This window comes from Dicentrarchus labrax, unplaced genomic scaffold, assembly GCF_905237075.1.
Source record: "Dicentrarchus labrax unplaced genomic scaffold, dlabrax2021, whole genome shotgun sequence".
Classification (NCBI taxonomy): Eukaryota; Metazoa; Chordata; class Actinopteri; family Moronidae; genus Dicentrarchus; species Dicentrarchus labrax.
In genome coordinates, this window is record NW_026136702.1 from 26,807,064 (window position 1) to 26,824,163 (window position 17,100).

A 17,100-nucleotide genomic window follows, 5' to 3' on the forward strand; every position below is an offset into this window, starting at 1 on the left:
AGCCGCCCTCGGTTGATGCAGGGACGCATTTCAAACACTTGACACTCTTCTATCTTGCCTCCTGTCCAGTGTGATCCACAATGCCTTCATGCAAGAACTCTGAAAGGGAAACGGAGTCTAGCTACATCCTGCTCATCTTCTTTGTCTTGTCCATCACTCCATTCAGCCATGTCATGATTAATTACACCAGTTTTTCTGTGCTGCAATTGATTTTGTAAGCAGCTTGATGTCTAAAGTAATTGCAAGTGACTTGACTTGTAAACAGTGTTGTTTCAGTGTGTGGACAGAATAGAAATCTCAAGAAAGAGCGAGAGACAGATTGTAACTCACCATAACAAGACATTTTTTTGTTCAATTGCCTTTCAGTGTTTCCTCTAGGGTTTTTTTAGCAGTGGGGGCAGGCCTGTCCAAACAACCCCCATCCCCATGTTTTGACTGCATGCGCCACATGAGCATTGCATTGCTGCAGCAGAAACTGCAGCCCTTTGCTGCATGTCGTCCCCCCTCACTCTCTCCCCCTTTCCTGTCTTTCTTCACTTGTCCTATCAAAAAAAAGTCAAATGGTCCAGGGATTTGTTTTTGTTTGTTTTTTAGCTAAAAGTTAAATTAAATTACACCTGTAGTGTATTCTTCAACTGTATACTTTTGAAAGGAGTTTTTTCTTTATTAAAAATTATGCTTGACCACATGAACACCCAGTCAGTACAGTATTTGATAGGGTTACTTAATTGGATTGCAGTCGCATTTGGTGTCCATTTAAACATCAAATTAATACACTTAAGTTGTTATTTTGACTGTTTATAGGCAGTAATGATGAGTTTTAAGGTTTTGTTTTAGTTGGATATGAGAATTTCTTTCTCATATCTGTTCTCCTCTCTTTCCAGACACCTTTGAAATGGTCTCAGAGGATGAGGATGGAAAAGTAATGTTTAAGGTCAACTACCACTACATGTCTCAGGTGAAGAATGCCAGCGATACAAACAGTGCAGCCCGATCCCGCCGCCTGGCCCAGGAGGCCGTCACCTTGTCCACCTCTCTGCCCTTGTCATCCTCTTCCAGTGTCTTCGTCCGCTGTGATGAGGAGAGACTTGACATCATGAAGGTAAAGCACTACTTACCACAGTACCAACCTTTCAGACACCACACAACTCTGGCATTCATAATTGGTTTGGATGACTGTCTGCATTGTAGTAAAATGTGTCAGTGTTATGATATCATCAAAGTGTCATAGTACTGAGTGGTTTGTATCGGGTTGCACCCTGTGATTCATAGAAATCACTAGTTTAAGAACTGTGTAAGACTGATGGAACACTTCTATAAGGATGTTGTGTACTCACTGACTCTGGTGTTTCTACCGTACGACTTGTCAACGACAGCTCTTACTCATTCCCCCAGTGACATTTAATAAATGCTCTCACCCCACAAGTTGATTAATGACAAAGTCTTCTCTGCTAAATGTCAAAACCCTCATCTGTTTAGCAAAATAACTATAAGAAAGGCAACAGCACACTAACAGTCAAAACCCAAATTGAAACATATGAACACATAACTGCATAAAAACATCAGAGTAATAACATTTTTGTTCATATAAGTTCTGTAGTGTTAAGAGCACAAAAAATTTAAGTAACTGTAGTGTAGGAAAAAATTAAAATATGTATCACATAGTTTTGGCTAAAGGAGTACCATCTATTGTTTAAGATAAGATAAGATATTCCTTTATTTATCCCCCTTAGGAGAAATTCAGGTTGACACAGCACAGCTCGGGGCTGGGTCAGTCTGTAGCTGAACGTGGTCCTGAGCTGCCTGAGCTCAGTGTAGAGAGGATGAGAGTGGTTGTCCATGATGGCCTTCAGCTCCCCTCTCATCCTCTTTTCAGTCACAGCCTCCACACTCTCCAGCTCCATCCCCACCACCGAGCTGGCCTTCCTCACCAGCTTGCTAAGCTTTAACACCCCAATTACTGTTTTAAATCACCCATAAACTTGCATGGCCAGTGCTTAATTCATGACATTTATACAAAGAAAGAGTGTTAACACCCTACAATCAGAGGAGAGCTACCTACCTACCCCACCCTCTGCTGTGTAGTTACACTTCCAACAAAGTATGCAGGTCAAGTTGCTTTGAAGTACAAAAGGTAATTATTTTAATACAAAGCAGTACATGCATAATAAATAAAATTTTAAACTAACTGTGATCATGAAGTGGGAAATAAAAGAAAAAAATTTACCCACAGCCAACAGTCTCAGTGTTTTGTTATGCATGTTCATTAAACATCCCAAAATTAACCTTTTCACCAAGAATAGCATGGCTGTAGGATTAGCATCAGCAGAAACGGACAGTAGTTGGTGAGGTGGAAATCTCATGATCTGTGAGGGGTCAGTACATTGTACCTCACCCCTGCATCCTTCCTTTAGTACTAAAACAGCCCTTTTATTCAGCCCTGTCACAGTGGCACAGTTGGTTTCAGTCTTAAAATGCTTCCACTCCAGATTTACCCAACTTTGGTTGAAAATGCAATATAAGTATCAGGTTCCTTGTTGCACCCTCTCACTTTGTATTTCCTATTGTATATTCAGTGCTTTTTTAAATTTATTATTATTGCTCAGCCTGCCTGACTACCTGAAATATCATAAGTCTGGCAGTGTTGGCAGAGCTCCGTCACACTCTTTCCAGCTCTGTTTCCCACTGAAGGAGGTCTTAAGTTTCCCCCAGTACACCTTGTTTGTCAACATCCATGGTGAAGTCCAAGTATTGTATCAAGTCTGCTAGCCACTGGCTAAGATACTGATGTTCCAGAGCAGGTCATCTTATGGACAAGAGAGCAAGGGATGGTGGAGGAAAAATCTCGGCTCCATGTAAAACATTTCTATTCATCAATCATACAAAATGCTCTCAATACAAAGGCTTTATAATGACACAAGTTTTTGCCTCAGTCTTGCTTGAGATTTGTAATCAACCACAGTCAGCCCCTATGTCCCCTGCGTGGTAATGGCAGAGTCAGCTGCCTTGGGATTTTATAGCATTGTATAGCATTATACAAGCATGAACCAAATTTTAATTAAATACAATATCTATGTTTGCTTACTGTTTGTTCTCCAGGTTTGACTTCCCAACAGCACAGCTCACAAATAAAATGCTGCAACCCTTTCTTAAATTAAATTCAATTATGGATATGGGCTTTGACATTGCCTGCTATTAGAGATACTATTGGTTGTTTGATTATTTTATGTTATTTACATATATATATTCAGGTCCTTGTAACAAATAAATGCTTGTTTCTTTGATTAATGAGCTAATCTCATTTAAAAAAATTGCTACAAATGCTATGAGAACTGTAGAGAGAACTGGGCTCTTTCTCTCTGCTAATTTCACCCTTCATCCTTGTTCTTGTTCACATTGTTGTGGCGGAAAGAGAGTCAGCACCATTTCTCCATTAATATTTTGCAGTTTGCCCTTTGTTTTAATTGGTATTTACTGTTATCAGTGCGTCCACCTTTGTTTAATTAACCCTCTTTCAGTGTGTAATTAATAACTCCCTTTCTCTGGCTGTTTGTATTTAAGCCTTTCCCCTCTTTGTTTAAACAGGTTCTCATCACAGGTCCAGCCGACACCCCGTACGCCAATGGCTGCTTTGAGTTTGATGTGTATTTTCCCCAAGACTATCCCAACTCGCCTCCTCTGGTCAACCTGGAGACCACCGGTGGACACAGTGTGCGCTTTAACCCTAACCTCTACAATGATGGCAAAGTGAGTAGAAAAAAACTCTGTTAATGTTAGTCTTCAATCAAGTAAATAGAAATATAATGTTGGATTGTTTTAACTCTTCATACCTGTAGATGCAATGTGATTAAAAAAAACACCCCTCTTTTTCTAACAACTGGGTGAAGGGCCATTTGTGTCAAACACATTAAATTGAAATGTAATTTTCTATTTGTGCGTTGCCCTGTCTGGTTGGTATTAGTAAACTTGGGCTTAGATTTATGTCCATTTATATACATATATTTCTGTTGAAAAGCTGTGGACAAAAACAATACATTTCCAACACTGACATATAAAATGGATCTCATGTCTCCACTTCCTCCCACTGTACAAGAATTAAGCCATAATATCCCAGATAAGGCCGCTGCCATCTTTCACGACTCTGAGCCAGAGTCTGCGCAGTAGATCGAGCTTGGCACTGCTGTATTGATGTCCCACCCATATGCCCGGCCGACTCAAGTAGTTAAAAAATCGTAGTGTAGTGAGTAGGATATGGAAAAACATGCCTGGTTGTCCATCAAGCACCCAATATGGTCTTGAAGTGTCAAATTAACTGAAGACCTTTCCGGGTCTGCCAAATGTGCTGTTTTTATTTAAACATTTGGAAGTGGAGATTCCACAAGGCTTTCTCCAGACATGTTAGAATATGTATAGCTCCCCCACTGTGGCCCTGGCTTCCTTCCATTGAGGACCTGAGGTCAAGTGCCGAAGCTCAGCCCGTCTGCCGACTCTTCGCAGCCACTGACATTCCACATGTATTTCCATAACGGCCCCAGACAGCTGGTGTAAAAAAATGCCTGGGGCTTCCCACAATGGTACAGCTCACAGGAAGCAAGCCACCATTCAGCACGCTGATGAGGGATGGACAGATTGTTAAATGGAGGAAAGAGTAAGAGGAAAAAGTAGATGCATCATAGAAAGCTTTTTGCAGAGAATGACTTCACGTCATTGCTAGGAACTGCTCTCATGAGCAAACAGGAGAAATTAATTTAGTTAAATAGGAACCAAAAAAAAGCTTAATTTCAAAGCTTGCTATCGAGTCCAACAATAGAGAGCCATTCGCCCCCAATTTTTTTAAGATACTCATTGTTGAACTTTTGTGGTAAATGAATGATCTTCTCCTGACTAGATGTTGCTGTACCCACATTCCAAACTAGCATAGACATTAAACGTCCTGTGTGTAACATTTCGGAGGATCTATTGGCAGAAATGGAAATGTTACATGGTCACCATAGTTTCTCCTACATGCGTGGAAGGTGAGCTTCACTGATGGATGCCACTAAATCATCCTAGACATGGTATGGCGCCAGTATAAGAGCCCTGAGTTAGGCTTAAATGTGTGGGGCATATCTCATTTAGCTGAAACTGATTGCTTAATGTTTTTTTCTGTTTGTATTAATTAGGTATGTTTAAGTATCCTAAACACATGGCATGGGAGACCAGAGGAGAAATGGAACCCACAGACCTCAAGCTTTTTACAGGTGAGGTGCAGATCCATCTTGACAGAGTCACCTGTCTGAGTGGATCGGCAGGACTCTTGTCTGAGTCTTTGTGTCACAGGCTGTGGTTTATCACTTCCCTGTCATAACACCGCCCAGGGCTCTGTATTAATGGGCTTGGCGACAGCTGACATGAAGGATCCTTTTTGAAGTCAAGTCATTACTTTGCTTTGGTGACAGTCTGTGGGTGTTAATCAAACCAAAAACAAACCGGTATCTTTTGAACCTCCAGGTTATGCCTGCTTACACACATCACTCATCTTGAAGTCAGAATCAGTTGGCTTCAATTGCACATTTAGCCAAGGTGCCATCTGTTTTTAGCCTTGATTTAGTAGACTGTTCACACTTTTTATACTATTCTAAAAAATCCTCCGTCTGTACTCTTATCTGATAACGTTTTTGTTTTCCTAATTTATGTTTCTTTACCGGTAATTCCTTTTTTTCTTGAATTGTGCAAGTCTGACATACTGAACCTTTTTTTTTTCACTTTGAAATTGATTTAAGGATACAGAGTTAAAAGGTACCTCACAAAGGTCCAACTGTCAAGCCATAGAACATTCTTGAAGTCATGTTGACACACCCACATTATTTGGTTGTTTGCTATCCACATACTTGCATTCATTTTCCATATTGATCCAACAACAAGAGCTAGAGCCCTTACAAATGAATTCCACCTTCTTCTTTTTTCTATAATTCCCTCATTTGCAGGATTATAGAGTGCATAGAGATGTCTCTGCTGATTATCATTACAGTTAGCGTGCTGTGGATCAATAATGGAAAATAAGGGGGAATAGGAGACAAGGGAGTGGGCTGGGATCAAGCAGTCATCAACCGGGTTGGTTACCGTCTCGGAAATGTGGCATCCCAGTTTAAGACAGACAGATCGCATCAGTCAAGGTCATTGGTATCCACTTGATGGAGCATTTTCAAGTGTGCATCGTCCAGCTCCAGTGTGGCGGGGGCCAGCAGGCACGCTTCCAAGCCAGAGATCGTCATTGTGGGTAATGTAGTGGCTTGAAATGGACAGAGTGATGCAGGACAACGTCCTTAGTCTCCTTGAGACAGGCCACAGCATTAATCGAGCTGTTAATAAAGATATATTGAAGGATATCATTATCTTTATGGGGCCAAAATATTCCTTTCTTTTGTCAGACTCTCTTCTAAGTGTCCACCACTGCCAAGATCATTTTAGTGGGTTTGGATGTTGAGGACACTGAGGGGATATTAGGGTCACTTACCAATAGATCACGATTATACATAACTAGTTGGACACATTAATTTTATTATAATGTGGTTTTCATCAAAGCTGTCTGGAAACCAGACCAAGTTACCTATATCATCTGAAGGTCCAGTATGTAATATTTAGGAGAATCTATTGTCAGAAATGGAATATAATATTTCTAGGTATGTTTTCATTAGTGTATAATCACCTGAAAATAAGAATTGTGTTTTCATTACCTTAGAATGAGCTGTTTCGAATCTACCTCTTGCACCATGTTGATCCCCCATGTTTCTAGAGCAGCCCTGAACGGACAAACCAAACACTGGCTCTAGATAGGACTGTAGTTTCTCCTGAATGTTTGGGCAAGCCGTAATTAAGTTTGTTGCAAACTGCAACTTCACCGCCACTAAATTCAACAGAGTGGTCCTTCAAATGAAAGTTCATAATGGGATTTTCTCTTTGGACCATAGTTAAAAATATTTTCATCGCATAATTCCATTTCTCCCTGCCTCTTTTTTAACTATTAATCAATCTGCTGTAGGTGCTAGTGTCGGTGCAGTCCCTCATTCTGGTGGCTGAGCCCTACTTCAATGAACCAGGGTATGAACGGTCCCGCGGGACCCCCAGTGGCACCCAGAGCTCACGGGAATACGATGGAAACATCCGGCAGGCCTCTGTCAAATGGGCCATGCTGGAGCAGATGCGCAACCCCTCACCATGCTTCAAAGAGGTAGGAATCATGGTTTTGCAAAGTGTGTTCTTGTGTTTAAAAGTCCTCTGATACTCATTCAGGCCTTTCAGATGCCATTGTTTGTACAAACTAAAGTGCTGCATTAGCATGAAAACCCTATTCAGCCAGATTCACAGAGGCACAGCACATGGAGGCCGAGTAATTAACAAAATACTTGTCGGCTTTATCCAGCCTTCACAAAAAATGCTAAATAAGAGCAAACTGGCTCACCAGTTCTCCTGGAGAACATCACAAATTCTTTCCAAATCTACATGAACTGCTTAAATCTTCAAAGAACAGAACCTCCAGAACCTGACGAGGTAATGGGAAAGGGATAAAAAAATATATATATATATAAACAAACAAACAAGCTGTAGTTATTACTCTGAGGGTTATTATAAAACCTCATCGTGCTGAGCCTGAATATCCATATCCTTGACTCTGAGGTTAACCTGAAATGTAATCCTGGATAGAAATCTCCATGATCATTCCATAAATAGAAACCTGATATTCATCAAAAATATTTATAGCATTTGAAATGTGACTGATCATTGTCATGTAGTCTCTGAAACAAGTTGAACTATATATATATATTAGCAACATACCTCTGCCCTTCTTGACATTTTCCCACCTATTTCAGTTCAGAAGCTAAAAGAAGAAAGAAAAGCTACTTCTCCTCCTTAAGGGTTGTTTGGGCACACTGATAATAAATTCCCCTCTTATTAATTCCTTGGTAGATGATATTGTCTGCAAGTTTGCCTCTTTCTACTCCCTTCCTCTCCTCCTCACTCTTTTAATTTCCTGCGATCCTTTAAATGGTCTGTGGTGAGATGGATAGTGCTGGGGAAGATGACAATCTTTCAACCTGCTCATCCAGAGCAGGCTCACTCGGAAGTGTCAGAAAAGAGGAACGGAGGAAGAGGAGCATATTGTCTTCTTAAAGACTTAAGTTGGCGTGGACTGAACCATTTGAGGAAAATATTTCATTGTAATTCTTCTGACCAATATTGCGGTTTAAATTTTTTTTTATAAATGAACCTCTTGACCTAAATGGTCTGCATTATATTGAACAAGCTCAAGCATGTTTGTGATTTCTTGTTGTTCAGTTCCTTCCAGAGTGCTTTTCTTCAAACTGGTCAGTTAGAGAAAAGTCGAATAACAATTTATCTCATCTAACCAGTACCTACAAAAGAATTGTTTGGCTATGTTGTGGTCAGGGTTGTGCTTAATTAGGGTACTGGCACCTTTATTGGAGAAAGAACTGCGTCTTACTTAGGTTTCTATAAAAAAAAAAATACCCAGGAAGCTAACATTAAGTAAACATTAGTGGTGTAATTAATATTTGTTGATTCTCTTTTTAAATTCATTAAATTCAATCATTTGTCTACCTATGAGACTGATAATAAACTTTAAGTGTAATGACAGCTCTGCACTTAAAACTGGTTTAGCTACACAACCATGACTGGACTTTAATGTGACTAGCTTTTGATGCAACCAGTCAGATATATAATGTAGCAATCGTTTACTACTTGGTGGGTCCTTTTGAACAACCTGTATCTCTCCAAACATCAAAATGATACAAATTGGTCTTTCTTGGTTGAGAAACTATTACAGTCCTGAGCATACAGAATGCATAACCAGACACAGCCAGCAGTTTCATTTTGTAGTTGGACCACTGATTTCACTGAGTTAATGTTAATTAGCTACAACTAAACTGGCAACAGACAATGAGACAACAGTCATATTGTACACATCCCAAGTGAAAATCTTACTGGGCCCTATTTTTGTGAAATACAGGAAAATACCAGTGGATTTATGTGGCATCCATTTGCTATAAATCATTATGCCTTAGCATTTGTCATGCATGCTATAGTGCATAGATTTTTCTGTTTGTTTTTGTCACCTTCTAAGAAGCCTCTTGTATCCATTTAATGGATCTACACTCAACTTGGACGCCTGGAAATGCATTTCCTACTTACAGTTTGATTTTAGAAATCTGCAGTGCTTAACCACACAGCAATGAAGTGACTGACAAAAGTAAAAACAGACATGGTGTTCACTGTTGGATTTATAAGAAATTTAGCGAACCAACGAATTTGTATTTTTATGTGATACATTACTCCCTTCATGTATCCACTGCAAGAGCTGCTTGTATTTTTTGTGAGATTAGAAGGTGAAATATAAGTCTGTCTGGCCTTTGGGCAGCAGGCGATGCTGGAATTAAAGAAAAAAAAAACTGGGTCCATGACATCACTTGCCTGTCAGTGAAATGGACCATTGGACCAAGAGATATTGAGGGGGCACAGTAGGACTTTGCAATGCCACCCATCTGAGCAATCTCACACATACAAATTCAATTAAGCTTGGTGAGACACTCCCATGTGCTTTTTTTCTCACCACTGGCCTTTTAGCACCTTTAAATCCTTAGCTGAGACAAACATCAACAGAGAGAAACACAACCAGCCATTAACAAAATGGATTTAGTAGTCATTGCCTTCTTGCTGGTAGCCATTTAGACATGTAGAAATAGAATTTTAATACAGCCCTAGGTTGTGTTCTCATTGACAGTAATGCACGGTTTAATTTAAAAAAGAAAATTCTCTATAAGAAGTGCTAATTCAATGATCAATAAATTACAGTGCTGTCTTAAGAGGGCTAAACGTGGCACATTTACAAGTCTCGTGCGTGCGTGCGTCCTCTAGCCTCTTTGGCAATGTGATGACATTGAATTTACACATAAACCATGAAAAAAATGTTAGTGTCCAATATTTCATTGAGTGCAACTTTTACAGATAATTACTCAATCATGATACTGACATGTCCAATGATTCACAGAAGTGTATGTCTGCAAGGGGAGCAACTTTGTCTATTATATAGATAAATTCTCAATGTTATTACTGTAGCATTCACTTTGATAGCTATCAAGATATGTGGGAAGATGATGCCTTATTCTTAATCCCACCTACATAGCTCTGATTAGTCAATTTAACCAGTGGGCAACAGCCATCAATGAACACCTGTTTGCATTGTTAAATATTTACAGATGTGGGCTGTGATTCAGAGGTCAGAATATATCCAGTAGATAATGTACCAGCAGTGTGTCAGTCATCAGAAACTATTTGAAGTCAACTGTCTTTTTGCCGATACACTGCTCCCACATCCTCCAACAGCAATGGGTGTTTTCCAAAGTGCTACATGGCTCTCATAGGGATAACCAATCAAACAGCTCGCGCATACAGTCAGACAGGAGACCGGTCCTGAAAACAGTATGCATGGCTTGTTGAACATTTAACAGTATTTTGGCTTAATTCTGCTGTCCTTGTTGCTAAAGATGCAGCAATGTCTGCTGACGTGGTGGTCCACACTGCAGCCTCACTGATGCATCTGGAGACTGACGCTGTCAAGTCTCTCAATTGCCTAAGCACATCCTGCCACTCTTCATGAATCAGTACTTTGAATCTTGACACAGAAATGGGTCAGTTTTATGAGTGGGAGGCATCCTCTTAATGACCCTTTTTTAACGATCAAGCACAGATACATACCACAATGCAGGTCTCCATAATTTGTTTCTGTTTGAAAACCCAGTACATCATTATATGTATGGTTCCCTACCAGTGTCTTTCCAGGTCTTTGGAGGTTGTCTTCCAGAATGACTTAAAATCTATAGAGCTTTCCTAGAAGATGCCCTCCACATGAATCAGTTGGCCCATGCCTTCTTGTAGCTGTCTGATTTTGCTGTACTGCTTCATCAGAAGCCTACTATCAATCTTTTCTGTTCCAGCTGGTCTCTCACTCTTGATGAATAACAGTGGGCTGTTAGCTGGCAACAGCTCCACTATTCTCTAACCCTGTCACAGTGTTCTTGCATTTATCCATCATCTTGACCTCATTTTGAGCACTGCTGCATCCTTATCAGAGAAAATGTGTTATAAAGCTGTGTTGACCTATGAGCTCAGTATGGGATTCAGTAGAGGATTCAATTTTCTTTCACTAACACTTTATTTGGTTGGTTGTGCAAATTGCCTCTTTTCTTCAATCTGCTATAAATTTTCACTGTAGTAATAATACAACCCCGCAGCCAGCAGATATAATTGAGCTGTGCTGACTAGTTTAAGTGTCCTTACATTGGACTCTTGACCACATTGTTTCAGCCATCAATTTCATAATCTTTCATCTTCTTGAGGAATCTTTGATGATTTTTCATTCTCAGCTGCCACTTTTATCACTTTACCACATTTCTATGATCCAGGACCATCATACTATGTCTCATGGTCCTGGATCACCATCTCCTGTAATTTGGACATTTCAGTCACTGAGCCAGTAAAGCTAATACAATTCAGTGTGAGAAGCATGTTAAATTGCAGATTCCAAGAATAAGAGTATTCAAAGAGTAAGAAATCTTCTTTGCAACTCAGTGTCAGTTTGGTGCAAAGAAACAAAATACACAATTAACTCCAAACTAGAGAGGTCTTTTCCATTAAAGTCAGTACAGACCAGTAGAGGAAGAATATCTTTAGACGGGATTGCTGATTTATCCAGTAGCTTCTGGCCCCTGAGCAGCACTGAGTGAGGAAGATATCATGCACCGTGGCTTTTACGTTTCTATCGACTGTATTGGAAGAAATCCCTCTTGATCGTAGTAAGTCATGTTTTTTTTGTTTTGTTATTTTGGAGTGAAAACCTAAAGACTGTGCTGGCTCTCTAGGGCACATTGTTTGCCACCCCTTGCTGAATTATGCTCCCCAGGTGATAAACTCTTTTATATATATATATATATATATATATATATAATTCAATGCCCTATGGTCTTTCCTCTAGTGCCAAACTTTGGACAAACTTTACATTTTATCCCCATCTTCCAGTAAGGATCTCACAAGAACAAAATGATCCGTATGTTGAGCTAGTTCATTTATGGAAACAGCAGAGCTTTCAGTAGTATCACACAGTCTCAATCAGCAGATGGACATTTCACAGCTGTTTAAACTTTTATTTTTTTTTAGCACTTTTGCAGTTTTTAAGGTCATTAATGAACTCTTTAAGTTTGATAGAGTTGGAAGCTCCAAAACAAGCTTGTAAGTGGACCTTGTTATGTCCAACACTTTCAAACTGGGACTTTAGATCTTTAGCTGTGACTCTCTTCCCTGTGACAATACCAAAATGCCCCTCCCCCGCAGATTTAATGTAACCTTGTGCCCTTAATAGCCTATGCATAGAGCGAAAACAAAATACTGTATGTTGTTAAATATACATTGTACCAGTTTTATTCAATGTTTAGCAAGGTATTTTTATTATTATTATTATTATTATTATTATTATAATTATCAAATGTACCCACAAGGTTCTATGGGTCCATGCTAAAGATGCTGCAACTTTTTTTTTAGTTCTCATGAGCATTGGATTAGTGGGGCCCGATTGTGTACAGAAGATTTTACTTTTGGTGTGTGTGAGAATTCTGTGTTACCACATGCTATTTATAGAGGGAGAGCTAGAGAATGGACTACAGGCTTGAATTATGCAGCAGCAGATTGTCAGGTGGAATTAAGGACAATGGATTGCATGTTAAAATATGGATCTGTGTGTGTTCAAGAGAAAGAGATCAAGAGTACACTTGTAAATGTGCATGTTTGAGATAAGTAAGGACCTCACTGTGTCTATGGTGTTAGCAAGCTGTGTGCAGCATTGTCATATCCACTTCTGCACTGAATTGTCATGGACCAGACTGATGACACCTGATTCATTGCGATGAGGAAAAAAGGGGTGGGGGTACAAGACAGATCATGCTATGTGAGTAGCATTGGAGGTTGAATCTACTTCCATATATTCTTAGCCTGCTTCTGGAGGCCTTGCTCATGTGGATTTAGAGCTGCACTCAATAAACGGCCCAAGGTCCTGCACAGAGGATTTTGCTGCCTAACATGCTCATGTTTATCTCTCAGATGTGTGCAGAAACACTTTGAGTCACACAAAATCCTTCCCATTCACGGTCTAAATTATCACATACTAACACCCTCACACACCAGTTTCTAGTTTAAGTGTCCCTCATAGAAACAAAAACACAACAGCAACAGCACCAAAACATGTCCCTAGTTAAGGTAGGCCTGAGTACTTTTACCTGTAGCCTGGCAAAACCTAGACTCTATTTGGTGTAATTGTTATACCTCCAACACTAGATGAAGTGTTTGTGTGCCTGTACATTACTGCCTGTACTTATGCTGTTTTTTTCTGTACACTACTATACTTTTTAGTTTTGGTACTGATACCAGTATGATACATTCTTTCTCCTGCTTTAAGGAATATATTTGCCTCATGATCGCAGATGGTTTGCATAAAGAGCTCCATTCTTTGCTGTGATCAATGGCCACGTCAATACCAAAATTTCAACTCAGCTCATCTCCCCGTATTTGCCACACATCTGTGACCTTGAATCATTCCCCCTCAGCTGGGGACCTTCGTCCACTTCGCTGGATGGGACTGGTGGGGGGTTGGGTTAAAGGAACAATAGACAGAGGAAGAGATCTGAGGTAGTGGTAAAGATGGAATGAAGATGAAGAGAGCAGAGGGGGATGTAGAAGGAAAAGAGATTAAAGTGGTCCCCAAACCCTCTCTGCTGCCCTCTCCAGCAAATCAGCAGTCACCATAATAACTAATCCACTCCCTCCACCAGCAGAGCACTCGCTAAATACTGATGGCTCGGCCCTGGCTACTGTTGCTAGGGAGTCGACTTGAGGGGGCAGGAAACCAGGGGACTTGGGTGTAGGTGTTTGCCGTCAGCAGAGTGTCATACATATGATGTCAGAGGATATAAGATAATACTTAAGGACCATGGTAATAAACAACCCCTCAGTAATGGAGAGATGAAGAGAGAGGTTGAGCTTCTTGATTGTTCTCATTGTAAAAGGAATTTGTATGCTGTGTGGCATGTGCTTCATTAGATACACTGTAGAGCGAGTGAATAAACACTGAGGAACAAGACTGCAGTGTAACACACATAAGTGGTGTTGTGTTTGATGTTATGGTTGAACTCTGTTGTATCGTGTGTTTGCAGGTGATCCACAAACACTTCTACCTGAAGCGAACAGAGATCATGTCTCAGTGTGAGGAGTGGATCGCTGACATCCAGCAGTACAGCAGCGACAAGAGGGTCGGCCGTACCATGTCCCATCATGCTGCTGCTCTAAAGGTAATGTCATTAAATGTACTTAATGTATTGACAAACCACAGCAGTCAGTATTATGGATAGTTAGACCTAGGGCTGGGTGATTTATCAAATTTCATATATAATTTAATTCCAAAAATTATGATAGTTGAGATAAAACAATTATTGTACTCCTTCGTCCCTCCCCACCCAAACTCCACTCTTAAATAGACATGTTTTTTTAAAAGTTCAGTAAATGCATAATGTTTCGAAAGTCAGTGAGTAATCATGTTAAATGATCTGGATCTAAATATTGACCAATATAATTGTGATTATGATTTTCGCCACAATAGAGCAGCTCTTCTTATACCGCATTTCCACTAGCATACTTGAGTTTAAATATCTAAGATGCTTTGCTAAACAAAGCCAGATTTCCTGTTTCCTAACGTCCCTCTGGTGTCTCTCTCGCCTCGTGTGTGTGTGTGTGTGTGTGTGTGTGTGTGTGTGTGTGTGTGTGTGTGTGTGTGTGTGTGTGTGTGTGTGTGTGTGTGTGTGTGTGTGTGTGTGTGTGTGTGTGTGTGTGTGTGTGTGTGTGTGTGTGGTCACTGCAGAGACACACGGCTCAGCTCAGAGAGGAGCTTCTGAAGCTGCCATGCCCTGACGGTCTGGAGCCCGATGGCGACGAGTTCTCAGAGCGGAGCGCTGCCCTCATCCTCAAAGAGCTCCCCAGTCAGGACGCAGAAAAGCCGTGCGGCAGTCAGGAGAGCCACTGCAGCGAGGGCCAGCTATGAGTCCCCGCCCACCCTGCTCCCCTCCTCCCCAGCATCTCCATCCCTCCCCTCCTCACCCTTATGATTATTACTCACAAAAAGACTCGATGGCTTTAGAGCACAAGCCTCCACTTTGTCAATATTTGTATGTAAAGATCTAATAGCAGAATAGCAGAGAATGAGGGGACGTGGGAACCAGAACGCGATGAAATGAACTCTGAACTATGCTTATTGAAAACAGTCGACAAAATCTTTTATTTACTTGTAAAAGAGTGTAAACATTTTGTGCTTTTTTCCAATTGTGAAATAACCACTGATTGGTATGTTATTAAACTTGTTTATGTATACATAATGGCAGAGGAAAATTACAGATTATATAAGGGAAACTACCTTTAGAGAAGAATGTTTACTGAATGTTAATTTCCTTTTTTTGTTTTTTCTTTTTGACTGTTAGCGAGAGAACAGTTGTAACCAAGGATATATTGGTCATTCTTTAAGGATACTATTTAAAAAAACGAGAGAAAAAGAAAACACTCGTAACAGAATCTGAGATAAAAAAGCCCTTCCAGTTGCTTCAGTTGATTTCTCTAGGATCATATTCACTTGAAAATAAAAATGCTATGTTATCCCTTTTACAGGCTCCAAATTAAAAAGCACCATGCTCTGGATAAACATTTGTTGCCTCTCAGAACTTCTCCATGACCGTTTTCCATTGACATGACTGTAGATCGTAAGACTGTGTGTCAGAGCCACATGGGAAATGTATTTTGAAGGCTTGTGCATGTGTATGTGTGTTTTCTGTGCGTGTGCAACAATCCCCAGTGAGATAAAAAGCTGTGATGTGCCTTTGATCTACACCATACCACCAAATACTCCAACAGAGTACCTTTACTGATTTCTTTGCTATTTCTATAAAATAATAATTCTGCTCCGTCTTACATAAAATCTGCTTTGATCTTTTTTATTATGTTGAACTCCAGTGAACAAAAAATGCACTTTCTATTTTACTCACTCCTTAGAACAGTCACATACTCCTTTTGCTAGGACATTAAATGGAGCTTGAAAGTATGGATTGATTGTTCGAATGCTTCTTTCTGCATTTTCCAGAACATCAGCCTCAGTGAGAGAGACATAGAGGGAGGAAATTTCGAGACACAGGCACTGAATACCTGAGCACATATTTGCGTTAGAAAATCAGTAAGTGTGGTAACAATGACTGTTCAGTGTTGTGTCTAATGGGGAGTGCAACAGCAAATACTTTGTTGGTCAAGAGGTTGAAAGAAAAAATACTGTCATTTTTACTGTAACGGGTGTGTTTTTTTCTGCTATATTATAGAATTTTTTTTTTCAGAATCAGGTTTATTTCCAAGTAGAGTTTTCACATACAAGGAAATAAAATAAAAATAAAAATGTATATAATTTGCCTTGGTATATTGGTGCATAACAATAAACAAAGTGTGAGAAAAATATAAATATGAGAATGAAAAAGACAATACTTACAATATGGCTGTTATTTAAAAGCTGCGCAGTTTGTGATGATATCAAATATTCATTACTAAATATCTAAGTATTATTTAAGGTGAAAACTAAAGCTATGTTCACACAAGCCTTAGCACTCAATTCTGATTTATTGCTCAGATCTGTTTTTTGTAAATGGATAATGGACCTGCATTTGTATAGCGCCTTTCTAGTCTTCCAAACACTCAAAGCACTTTTACACTACTTGCCACATTCACCCTTTCACACACATTCACTCAGTGATAGCAAAGCCCATCAAACAGAAACTAACACATTCATACACATATGCACAGCATCGGGAGCAATTTGGGGGTCAGTATCTTGCTCAAGGATACTTCGACGTGGTGGGAGGAGCTAGGGATCGAACCAACAACCTTTCGATTAGTGGACAATCCCGCACTTCCTCTGAGCCACAGTGTTCACATTATTTTTTAATGTACTTATGTTGCGCCTTTCTAGTCTTTCAA

At 39.9% G+C, this 17,100-nt stretch overlaps 1 protein-coding gene across 5 annotated transcripts in view; it reads left to right on the forward strand.

Moving 5' to 3' along the window:
- The window catches only part of birc6 (baculoviral IAP repeat containing 6), a 134,951-nt gene extending 118,417 nt beyond the window's left edge, over positions 1 to 16,534 (forward strand). For all 5 annotated transcript variants that reach the window (XM_051422552.1, XM_051422585.1, XM_051422560.1 and 2 more), the window contains exons 68-73: positions 885 to 1,102; positions 3,586 to 3,747; positions 5,163 to 5,240; positions 7,022 to 7,210; positions 14,256 to 14,390; positions 14,957 to 16,534. In XM_051422552.1, coding sequence (XP_051278512.1) covers positions 885 to 1,102; positions 3,586 to 3,747; positions 5,163 to 5,240; positions 7,022 to 7,210; positions 14,256 to 14,390; positions 14,957 to 15,136 — 962 coding nt within the window. In that variant the 3' untranslated portion in view covers positions 15,137 to 16,534. The remainder of the gene's footprint in view (positions 1 to 884; positions 1,103 to 3,585; positions 3,748 to 5,162; positions 5,241 to 7,021; positions 7,211 to 14,255; positions 14,391 to 14,956) is intronic.
- The last annotated feature ends 566 nt before the right edge of the window (positions 16,535 to 17,100 follow it).